This window comes from Penaeus chinensis, chromosome 17 (genome assembly GCF_019202785.1).
Source record: "Penaeus chinensis breed Huanghai No. 1 chromosome 17, ASM1920278v2, whole genome shotgun sequence".
Taxonomy (NCBI): domain Eukaryota; kingdom Metazoa; phylum Arthropoda; class Malacostraca; order Decapoda; family Penaeidae; genus Penaeus; species Penaeus chinensis.
Genome location: NC_061835.1, coordinates 17541952 through 17554451, shown reverse-complemented (window position 1 = coordinate 17554451; position 12500 = coordinate 17541952). Strand labels below are relative to the sequence as shown.

At 41.3% G+C, this 12500-nt stretch overlaps 1 protein-coding gene across 11 annotated transcripts in view; it reads right to left on the bottom strand.

Moving 5' to 3' along the window:
- LOC125034244 (zinc finger CCCH domain-containing protein 18-like) overlaps positions 1-12500 on the bottom strand; it is a 26252-nt gene that overhangs the window by 9423 nt on the left and 4329 nt on the right. For 2 of the 11 annotated variants that reach the window (XM_047625974.1, XM_047625973.1), the window contains exons 1-13: positions 11255-11464; positions 9927-10618; positions 9506-9725; positions 9243-9357; positions 8264-8411; positions 7146-7229; positions 6755-6956; positions 6483-6633; positions 6028-6222; positions 5206-5384; positions 4426-4561; positions 3988-4035; positions 2578-2634 (exon numbers count right to left, since the gene is read on the bottom strand). In XM_047625974.1, coding sequence (XP_047481930.1) covers positions 2578-2634; positions 3988-4035; positions 4426-4561; positions 5206-5384; positions 6028-6222; positions 6483-6633; positions 6755-6956; positions 7146-7229; positions 8264-8411; positions 9243-9357; positions 9506-9725; positions 9927-10616 — 2225 coding nt within the window. In that variant the 5' untranslated portion in view covers positions 10617-10618; positions 11255-11464. Of the gene's footprint in view, positions 1-2577; positions 2635-3987; positions 4036-4425; positions 4562-5205; positions 5385-6027; positions 6223-6482; positions 6634-6754; positions 6957-7145; positions 7230-8263; positions 8412-9242; positions 9358-9505; positions 9726-9926; positions 10619-11254; positions 11466-12500 lie in introns of those variants that run through there. The other 9 variants (XM_047625968.1, XM_047625969.1, XM_047625965.1 and 6 more) reach the window with 9 other exon arrangements.

The following is a 12500-nucleotide window of genomic DNA, read 5'->3' as shown; positions in this document are numbered from 1 at the left end:
CCAGATGACATGACCATCCCATCATGACAAAATTTGGATTGAGGGGGGTGACGTGAGCATGCTATTGTGGGAAAATCTAGACTCATTTGGCAATTTTGCAATATTCCCATCAATAAACAAGTGCAGAATGTACATCCATGAGCCATGACTGGAAGAGCACCAGTTTCATGGAGGATGCCATTTTTATGCGCAGCATCATATTCTGCCGTGACCAGCAGCGCAGGCTTTGTTACAGTTAATTGAATAGTAGGGGGGGGGGGGAGCAATTTTTTCTTTTTCTTTTTTGCATTGAGTTGTAGAATACCTGATGAGATGATATGGAGTGTGTAAAAGAAGAATGGATAATGCATTTGGATAATGCAAATCATATGACAAATATGGACATTAGAAAATGGCAAAAAAGCAAAAAACTCTTATGCATAAAAAGAGGAAATAACTTTGCAAATAGGGGGCATAGAGTCTTGTCAGCACACAATAATGCTAGTGTTTGTGTGCACCCGGCCTGCAAGCCACGCACCTGGCATAGCAGCCGCTCACGTAAGCCTAATGTCCGGATTTTGAGCCGCGTGACTGCCATGAAGCACTCAATACTTGCACTCTAACAGTGTCCACTCCTCTGCCATTACTGATACCTCTATCCATACTTTTATTTTCATTTAAAAGCTACATTTTTATGTTAGAATAGTGAAAGCAGGTGACAAATTTTCCTTTATGAACAGAACTGGAGTAATTAATATCTTTATGACCTTTACCAAGTCACCCCAATTTCCTTAGCTCAGGAGTTGGTACCAATTTGTGAACAACGAGTCTTGCAATATACTGAACTACTGAATCCAACAACAAAAATGTCTCTTTGCCTTAATTCCCACAATGAATATAATCAGAAAAGTGTTCAAGTATCAGCCCCATCTTTCTCTTGCCAAACAGACAAACAAACAACTTCCCATTTACAACTTCTGTTGTCAGCACATTCTTTGGATATCCGTGGACAAAGGTCTCATTCCTATAACAGAGTATTTTGTTATCCATCTATTCTGCTGCAATTTATCTCTATCCACTCACTATTCACCTGTAAAGGATTTCTCTTTCCATTATTTCTTTGTACATTTACTATTCATATATTCATTAATTCAGATTTGTTTCTAGATTTTATTTTTAAAAAATTTCTATGCATTCAATTAAAAAAATAAATATTCAAAACTGTTATCCATGGAATTTATAAATCCCAAGTACATGACTGGTAAAATAATAATCTAAACATCCTAAATAGTCATAAAAGTTCCTTAGAAGTAATAAGGTATTACTTAGTTTATTTACTTTTCAAGAAACTACATTTTAGGTGATGGAGTTTACATTCTAAACTGTTTAATCAAATGGTCATTATAAATATGACTTGCCTAACACAAACCCGTTGCTTGTGAGACCTTTATCAAACTTAACCTGACGCTGACTGGTATCAGAAATCACTGGGTGTCATAAACTCGTGATTTCTGGCAACGTCCAGACACTGGGGACAGGGGCGGAACTTCCCTCTCCACGTGCTGTACCGTGTCTCTGCACGCACAGTCATACCCCACAGAACAAGCGGTACATTATGACACTTGTACACGTGGTCCGTTGGTGACAGGTTGAGAATTGAACAAAGTAAAGACCAATGGTTGAAAACCTTAAGATATCTAATTAACCTTAACTGTTTGAAGATATTACTTCATTTTAATGCTCCCTGGTCACTGCACTTCCAAACTTCTGATTGACTACAGGTATATTCTTCCATCCTACATACTTGTATATTCACAGAAAAAATTTTGCTTGGTATCATTCAATAAGCTTCTCTGCATGTTTTATTCTCATTACATTTTTCCTTGTTACATATGCCTCCTTCACCCTCTTCTACCTACCAAGAACTATACAAGGATCAATGAACCTACTTTCTCAAAGGATACCACCTATGGCACCACAAGTATATACCAATAAAATGCTCGAAAGCCCATTAATCTGTAAATACCTTTTCACATTTGTAAGACATACATGAAGGCTTGCATCCACTCTTAGGTGCACGAGTTATTCAAAATGTTCACACATTTACATTGATTCTGACTCTTAAAGGGAAAATAGCACGGTCTCACTGATTTTTGTAACAGAATTCAAGAAGTGAAATTCACAAGAAATATGAACAACGTGAAACAAACAAAACACAGATAGCATAAGGATGTATGTACATTATCTTAAAAAATAAAATGTTCTTACAAAAGACATACAGCAGATGAGGAGGAGGAAGCAGTAATGAAGAAAACATAGCAAATAATCAGAATGATAATGATGATATTGAAGTAACAGAAATGATAGTAATAAAATATAATAAGAATTACACAAAAACTGATGACAAGTGATATAACAATATCAATAATACTACCACCAACAATAATGCTAATAGTACTACTGATAATGCTGCCACCAATGCTAAAACTATTGCTCCCACAGAGACTCCTGGCATGGGGCCAGCAGAAGAGCCTCTCTGGCCTGCAGAGACCATACCCAAGGGCATTGATGCAACAGCAAAAGAATCAAACCACAAACCTCTCTTTGGGGTCCGTCTTGTTAGGTCTGGGTTCAGGTCTGCGAGGTGCAAGCGCCCTGAGGGAGGAACCGAAGACAAGAAGTGTTCAGCCAAGTCGGGACAGAGGGAGGGAGAGCATGCAGGGTGGATGGGATCGGGACAGGGAGAGAAGGAGGGAGGTAGAAAGAGAGGTAGGAAGGAATGGGATGAAGGCAGAAAGGGATACAGGATGGGAAATGGAGAGGGAGGGGCAGGAAGAGAGAAAGAAAAAGAGAAAGAGAAAAAGAGAGAGAGAGAGAGAGAAGGGGTAGTGGAATGGGGAGAGGGAGAGAGGTAGGGAAAGAGGGAAAAGTGAGGTAGGGAAGGAGGGTAGAGACAGGAGAAAAGGGAGAAAATGAAGGGAACATGTATAGATTTAGTGGAATGAAAGAAATCAGAGAGGAAAGGAGTAAGAATGGAAGAATAAGATGGGAACAGGGAGGGTGGGATGAGGCAAGGGACTAGAATTAAGGTTCCCACTACAAAATCTTTGTGAAATGCTACAAGGACAAGAGTTGCACTGGAAACAACCCAAAAACCATGTCCAATTATGGTGATAAAAATTCAAACGTTTCATCCCTTTTCCAATAATTGGTATTTCGCTAAAATTCAAAAGCCACCAAAATCCGTAGGCTTGTACATCCCATGCACCCAGAAACACTTCATTTGAAAAAAAATTGTGAAGTCTTGTGTACAAAGCAGCATGAATACCTGATGCCTTATTCCACCTGATCTCTAGTTCAAGGTTCAAGTTAAATCTATGGAAAAAAGTGTTCAACAGGGAGCTATTACGTGGTACATACATTAACATGACACATCAATATACAGAATTCTAAAAGGCTTCCTGAGAGTTTGAAGAGAGAAATCATTCGAACCCATTTTTAATTAATTATTTGGAGACATCAAGAACTTTTGAAAGTAACCACAGTAGAAATAATAGCAGATATATGAAAAATAAAATTTCATGTTCAAGTAACAACTGATCATGTGAGTTTAATCAGTACAAGGTATTATATGCTCTTTTTGCCTCTTAATGATAAAATCTGACAACGCAAAGCAGAGAGGTCTTAGATTTTTTGTGTGATATAGGTTAAAAAAAATATAACACAAGTGGGACATGCAAAACCTTATCAAAATAAACAGAGAGGAAAATAAATAGTTTGCACTACAAGCAAAACCATGTTTAGTCAGTCCCCTACTTTGTCATGAACCATGCAAACCCCAAATTTTAAGAACACTCAAATGTATTATGAATCAAGATATAAAAGAGATAAGAGATAAGAAAAAAATTATTCAGAGATAAATACAAATATTCTGTAGAAGATGAAGATGTCAAATACAGTCAACAAAGACATGGCGCTGTTTATGATCTAAGAGAGGAAGTTACGCACCTGTCTGCCACGTCTGGTCTTTCTTTGGGTCTCCTGGGTATGGGTGGCCTGAAAAATTAAGTCTGTTGGTCTTTGGCAAACCTTTTGGAAAACAGCACACATTTAGGGACAATTCAAATTCAGGAAAGTCTGCAGACTTTTCCTCCTACGTCAGCCCTTTGACAGCCGAGAAATTTTCTTGCCTAAATAATCAGATCCTACTGACATTCACCCTTTTTTCATCTGCTATGCAAGTGTGTAAGTCATTCAATGACAACACTGCCACTATTCAACCAAATTGAAACTATGCAACATTCCGACTGATAATGTTGGCAAAGCATGAAATAAAAAAATCACTTTTGGACAGGAGAAATGCAACTTTGACCAAGATGGATATTGGGCAACTAATGTAGAGGCCCTAGTCTATCAGAGTTATAATTAAGAAGGACAGGAACTGACCTGGGGTCCCTGGGTTCTGCTCTTCGGGGAGAAGGTGGTCTGTTGTGGGGTCCAGTGGGGCCCATGGGAGGTCTCCCTCCTCCCCTCCCTCCCACTGGGAGCTGTCTCATGCCAGACTTATCACTAGCCCTGGAGCCTGGAGTTATAAATAAGGGAACATAGGAAACTAACAAAAGAAAGAATTAATATTTTCAAATCAGTGCTAATAGAACAATACATAAATAAAATAGAAATAAGATTACTAGCACTGTTTAACCCAATGCCACCGGGGAAAATGAACAAAAAATGGGGAAAATGCTGTGCCCATTTTCTATATTTTTTTGTGAAATGTCTGCCCATAGATGGCTCTGCTAGCGCTTAGCCACAAAGGAGTCAATTAGTAGACCTTGTGACCATACGTGATTTGAATTGGCAGGAAAAACGTATTTTTTTACTCGTGCTATGAATATCGATGGTGTTATTTTTATTATAAACATTATAATTATTATAATGTTTTTCAATATTAGTAACAGCAAAATGAGATAACGTTAAATATTTCATAAATCAAAGAAAAGGGTGAACGGGCAAGACAGGCAGTACTCGTAACTGGCTCATTGGTGACTTAGTACTATGTGTGAAAACAATCAAAACAAGTACTAACAGTGGGCATAGCACGTGTCTACCCATCGTACCCGTCGGCAAGGGGTTAACAGATGTAATGAATAATCCAATTCTATTTTGAAGTACTAGTCCTAGCCTGAGTCTTGCAAATACTTAAAAAAGCACAGGTCTCATCCTCACCTTCTCCCTCTCTACTGCCCTCACCTGGAGCCAGCCTATGGTTACCCCTCCGCCGGCCTGGAGATGGAGAGTGTGAGGAGGAACGTGATCTGCTGCTCCTGCTGGGCAGACTTGTGCGACTGCTTTTGCTTCCACTTCTGCTGCTTCTGCGACTACTGTAAGATGAAGACCGGGAACTCCTGTGATACAAAGAGGGTATTTATGAATTGTCGTTTATCCAACGAAATTCATTCCTTGAAAAGAGAAAACTTACATCCTCATCTGATCTATGTTTGAACATGCAAACTGAATGTTTTGTGGCTTTGATAAAATCAAACTTTAACACTCTACACACTCATGTTTCCATTTAACCCTTTTGCCAGGTGGAGAGAATAAATAAAAACTCTACTCTGGAGATTCATGGCAACAAGCCAGCTTTAAGTGCAGGAGTTCGCTACATCAAGCCGAACGCCCGGTTTGTAGCACTTTGGCACGTTGCTGCAGTGTACAGCCACACTCCATAGGGCGAGCAGTTTGTCATGACGCCGAAAGGCGTGGCCAAGCAGAAATGGGTTAACCCATTGGTGACGGCTGTAGAACACTAAAAATAAATCCACGCTCTGGCAAACTACGAATAACTGCCTCGGAGTGCTTTGGCACGCCGCCGTGGCGGACAGCCGCATGCCTCATTTCGAGCGGTTTGTTATCACGCCTATAGGTGTGACCCGTCGGGAAGGGGTTAAAGATGATGAAGGAAAAATTAGTGATGAGGAGAAAAGCTAGAAAGTAGAAAGAAACTGCCTCAACTACTTTGAGGATTAAGATTTCCCGTCTGGAACACACCTTGATGAGGAATGTGAAGATGAGCCTGATGAATAGCTTCTGGTACGTGAAGTTTTCTTTTTTCTTGAGGAACGAGGGGGAGTCTTACGCCTGGCCCAGGGGTCGGCCCACGCCTCGGCCTCTCCTCGCGTGCCCCCTCCTGATGACATCACCTCCATGTAGCGATCATCCTGCCACACTCGACTTCGGACGTACCTTGGGGGGAGAGGAATATCTGGTTGGGAAAACTTTTCCACTGGAATTACAAGGGACAATACCCTAATCATATCAATTTTGAATGACCATTCACATAAACATTAATATCTTGAATGAATAATTATAAGTATGAATTTATAAAAAATAATGATTTGGACAATTTAGGATGTGTTGTTTAGGAGAATTGTATATCCTGGCATGAATTCTGCTATAACACCACTGGACTCTCATTCATCACTTGGGTGCTTCTACTCACTCACCTTTCATCACCTCCTGAAGCTGTTCTAGGTCTGCGTTGAACTCTCTCCGACACTTCCCGTTCATACTTCTCCCTGCGTGACCTCTCCTGGCCCCTCATGTTGTTGTAGCTGGGGTCAACATGGTATCGGACCTCAAAGTTCTCAAAGTGACCTGGTAAACACACAAATAAGATATCCATGAGGCCTTTCCAAGAAATGTTACATTGAAAACAAGTCAAAAGAATAAATGCAAGTTCTTTTTAAAGAAACTTAGAACATGTTAATCGTTTTACCTCCTCTGAAGTGGCGTATGGCCTGCTTCTCGAAGGGGTCAAGGTACTGGTCAATGACCTCGTCCGGCTTGTAGACAGGTGATGCAGGTCGGGTGTAGTAGTCGTTTTCTCGATCAAGTTCTGCCTGACCCAAGCTCAGGTTGAAGCGTTTCTCCTCGAAATCTGCGTCTGTCTCCTTGCGTTTATTGGCTCGCTTCATCATCTGGGGCAGAGGCATGGAGAAGGATAATATTGGGGTGGGTGCCTGCTTCCATTTGGACTTAAGAACTTAACAGCAAATAAAAGGTTACTCTACTATAGGTAAATGATGACAAAAACAGTAAATAATAAATGAGCAATTATAAAAACAATTATTATTATTATAATAATAAAAAAATAAATAAAAAGTTACCTCTTTGGCATACCGCAGTCCCCGTTCCCAAGCTGACTCAAATGGCGAAGGTTCAGGAATAAATCTCCGGACTTCTCTTGGCTGCTGAACAGAGAAATGTAGCATGAATTTTCAACAATATAAGGCTACATGCTTCTAATACACACTGATTACTATTACCATGGCTACTTTGGTCTTTCGATCTTGTGTACAAAATTATGACAATTACCATAACTTAACCCATTGGCGACGGGTGTAGAAAACTAAAAAAAAAACTCTATGCTCTGGCAAACCACGGCAATGTGCCGACTTTGAGCGCGTGAATTTGGTAAATCAAGCCAAATCATTGCCTCGGAGCGCTTTGGCGCGCTGCCGCGGCGGACAGCTGCACGTCACATTTCGAGCGTATTGTTATGACGCCTATAGGCGTGACCCGTCGGGAATGGGTTAAAAGCAACAAAAATATCAGATGGTGATGTTCATGAGGATCATGCAAGTTCTATCCTCTCAATGAAAGAACTCTACTAACTATAGGCTTAAACAAATTAAACATCAACAAAATCATCACAAATCCTTTAAAATATTTTCCATTCATTAACCCACTGATCCGGTTGCTTCATGGCAATCACATGGCCCAAAATACGAGACTTAGGCATACTTGAGCGGCCACTCTGATGGGTGTACAGCTTGTGGGCCGGGCATGTGTGAATACTCGTATGCGATGACAAGACTCTATTCCTCCCCTTTGCAATGTTATTTACTAATGTCCATATTTGTCATTTGATTTGCTTTATTCAGATGGTAACATTTTGTTACCATTATGAGCATGACAGTCACATTGTCACTATATTCCATAATCATTTATTGATGGAAATAATGCAGAAGCTCCTTTCTAAACACTAAATAAGTCTCATCAATCTCTGAGACCTTTGTGTACTCATGGTAAGTCTTTTCTGTCACCCAGCCTTCAGCCAAGATGCTCACAATGGCAAGTTCGTGTCACCTTTGTGCCACAGCCAAATTTTCCCATGATATGTTCACGTGACCCGCCCCTCAAGCCAATTTTTTCCCCGGATGTGATGGTCACATCATCCAAATCAAAGGACTCAACAGATAGCCATAAGGCAAGCATCCCCTACCCGCTCTCTCTCTGAACTGTCCTCTTCTTTGTCGTTGGAGTTCTGTGGCTTGGCTGGTGCGAACATGTTGTAGTTGCCCTTGTCAGACACACCGGGGTGGAGGAAGCGGCAGTTAGTGCCCCAAGTGCACTGGCCCTTGTTGAAGAATCTGGTCAAAGGGAGACAATGCTGTCAAAAATGCATGTGGGTGCTAGAGAGGAATAACCATATGAAACTAAAAGCATACATACAAGAAAAGGATATATTCTGCTGTTAAGTCTTTGAATTTCTTGTAGAAATTGGAAAATACTTGTTTTTGAAGTTGAAATCTTAATCAGTACCTTTAGAACTTTGCTTGAGTTGGGCCAGCACATGAACACCTGAATATCACAACAACCTTTGTGTGCAAAGCCTTGAAACAAATCTTATGCTCAATGAATTGGAAACCCTCAACTTATCTGATGACCAAGCTACTAAATATGCTTGATTATACAAGTTTTCTTAAGGCAAATATTACATGCTGACACACTCAAATATAAAGCAACCTAATAGTTTTTTCATCATATATATATAAATCAAAGGTAACAGTGATATTTAGTACTACGTTGTGTGAAGGGTGTAAGTGTTGGAGCAAGGGGGAATGGGGGTATGGAGGAGATATTGTGGGTGTCAATGGAGGAGAACAGTAGCAGATATATTAGTGGACATGGCATGTATTCGCCCACATTGAAAAATTTGTGGGGAAAAGGCCTGTCATTTGAATAGGAAACCACACACACACACACACACACACAACACTTTTTCCATGATCATGGCGAATAAACCTTTAGGTTTTACTGTCTAAATTCTACATCAGTTCTAAATTTCCTTCCTCTTCAGCAAAAAATTGTTTAACTATTGTTAGTAATAGATTGCATTAAGGCAACATTTTCACTGGCAAATAACTAAAATCCTGAGATTCTGAAAATGAATGCCCTCAAAGCCAGCAATACTGCCCTACCTGCAGACAGTCTTGGGTTCTTGTCGCAAGAGGGAATCGTCTTCATCTTCATCCGACAGCTCTCCTTCTTCGCGGTTTTCAGGGTCACATTTCTTCTTTTTCTCTCCATCTTCTCCTGCACAAGAAATAAGGAGAGAAAATGGTGAGATGCTGGGATCCCCCCCCCCCCCCACACACACAACCTAAGTTATCTCATCGTATTTATAAAAGAAAAAAATGAAAATAAGAGAACAAACATGGCACAATATAAAACCTGTGCATACCTTCTTCTCCCTCCTCCCCATCCTCTTCCCCACTCTCTCTCTCGGCCTCGAAGTCTAACTCATCCTTGAGACCAAGACCCTCATCACTGCGTCGCTTGGAGGCCCGCCCACCTTCATCCAGGTCCCTCTCGCTGCCATTGCGGTTCTGCCCCCCACCAGGCCTATCATCCCTTGCTTGGGCACTTTCGCCATCACTGCCATCCTCCTCTTCTCCATTCAGCTGTGGGGGAGGAAGGAAATTTTGATTAAAGGAAACATGTATATTGCTCACCTGTAACACAAAGACTAAGAAGGAAGAGAAGGACTAACTGAGAGTCTGGGAAGAGCAAGAAATCCATTTTGAAGTGGAACAACTAGATGCCACAAGACCCCTCCCTCTTAGACTGAAAAATTTCCCTTCCATATTGACAGTGAGCCTCACCGCAGAATCTCCTTCCGAGATTTCAGAGAGTCTGTCTGCCTGGCCTTCCTCGTCGTCGTCGTCATCCTCTCCTGCCTCTGGGGGCGACTTGGGGTTGGATGGGACGGGCGAACTGGCAAAGTTGTCTGGGCTATCAGGGCTCTCCAGGCTGGACTGGTCACCAGGGCTTCTGGGGCCCCGAGGACTGCCTGGACTCTGGGGTGTTCGGGGGCCTCCCTCGCGAGAGCTCTCCTGGGGGTCTGGGCTGGCAGGGTCGTCAGGGCTGGCTGGACCCTCAGGACTGTGGGGGCGCTTCGGACTCAATTCTCGTGAATTGCTTGGACTCATTGGGTAGTCCGAGCCTTCTGGACTTGCTGGATTATCTGGACTCAAGGGGCCTGCTGTGTTCTCAGGACTCATGGGGCTGGCAGGGTTGTCAGGGCTCATGGGGCCCTCGGGACTGGCCGAGTTGTCAGGACTGGCTGGGCCATCAGGGCTCATGGGGCCCTCCTCCTCTTCTTCATCAGGGCTCATAGGCCCATCGGGGCTTGTGGGACCCCTCGGACTCCCTGGGTTGGGGGGGCTGGAGGGGTTGTCTCTGCTGAGGGAATCACGGGAGCTTGGAGTGCCTGTGTCATGTGGGGGGGGAGACATGGGGTCATCCCAGCCCTGGCTGGGGCTCTGAGGCTCCATGCCGTCCATGCTACTCATCACTGCAAGGAAAGTCCCATTCAGTTGTGCCCCTTGTGGTTAGTAGCATAGTACACCCTAAGAATATTCTTTGGGATTAATGAATATACAGACAAATCTCACTGGGGGGAAAAAACAAATTCATTATTGCAAAATAAAACTGTATATCTGCAACATCTATTCTGATGTGAATATCTAAATTGATTTTATTCCATGAAAGAATAGCTTTAAAGACAAACCCTTTAATTGACAGGTAAATATTTATTTCAGTAACAAATATAGTTTCATGACATAAGTATTAAAAGGAGTTTATATTCTGTATTGTTATATGCGTAGTAAATATATTGGCGTTCCATAAAATTTGCAGAACAAATATATTTGTATTTTTATACATAGTGCAAAGAAGCTAATACTTTTCCATAAATTTCAAAACACTAATATTTGTGTTTATACACTGAATAGAACTGCAGGGACTTCCTAAGAATGTACTTGAATTTAAGAGCATCAAAGTGGACTTCAATCAAGACTTAAAGAAGCTACAAATACTTTAGTATATAACATTCAAAATCCACTGAGTAAAGAATAAAGGGAATCAATACAATGTTTCACCATTGTCATTTCCCTTGAAACTAAAAATAAAGAAATGGTCTAAAACATACATATAATACTTGCAGCAGATGCTCTGACCTTGACCTGAAAGAATGGACTGATATGGATTTGCTTTCAACTGAGGTATACCTTGGTTTAAGCATTCAACTTGACACCGACAAAGGCCAATCAAAACTAGCCTTAGACCAAAAAAGGTTGTCAAAAACATGATTTCATTTCTCAGATGGATGTCTCAAGTGCAATCATAAACACAGTGGAAAGAATGAACCCTCTTGCTTTTTGGCGGTGTCTCACAAGACTAAATAAGTGACAAGAGCAAAAATAAAATGCATATATATATATATATATATATATATATATATATATATATATATATATATATATATATATATAATATATACACATACACAGAAATAGCTTGCCCACTGCTCTTACATATTGAGCAGGCTCTGTAACTAGCGATCATGCACTCTGTGGTTTGCATCCAGCTGTCATTTGAGTGAGTGATAGGAGGCTATCTATTTCTCTGAATTACTTTTTCTTCTCAAGAAAGTTGGTCTGTCTTAGTTGAGTTTCCCTCTATTTGTGACAAATAAAAAGTATTTCCTCAATTTATCAGCTGTCTCTTATAGTTTTCAGTTTATCTTTATAACTTTGGTTCTTGATCCTCCATCTCGCTCCTCACCTCAAAGTTTCCTCCCTCCCTCACCCTTCTTCTTCCTTTCCCCTTTGGGAGGTCGGTGAAGGGAGGATAGGTGGGGAAAGCAGAGGTACGGGCTGCGTCAAAGCATGGACATGACAAGAGATGTGTATAACTGAAAGAGGGACAATACATAGGGAACATAGGGCTGGATCAGAATGTGACATCAGGTAGGAGTGTGTTAGACGGGTGTGGCCAATATATTTTTTTGGCTGGTGTGATGTAGACATGGCAGCATAGCATCCTCGAGTATCTGCCTGTTCATTGCTGGGGATTCCAACATGGCTGGGCACCCAGCAAAATCTGATAGTTTTATGTACAGGTAGAACAACCAGTTCTGAGTTATGGGAGTCAGTAAAAAATAGTGAAAGAGGAAGTAGGGAGTGAGTATGTGTGTTTTAAGGAAAAAAGGAGTGATTACAGTTCTATAGTAAGGCCACAGGATTCAGGAGGGAGGGGGTATTTGAAAGTGCGAGTTGGGAAGGTTCCTGTGAAACCAGCACTGGAGGTGGGTTTAGAGCCATCTGTGAAAACATGAATACTGAAGGAATAAATAGACATGGTCAAGGAAATGAGTGAGGACAGAATGGAGGATA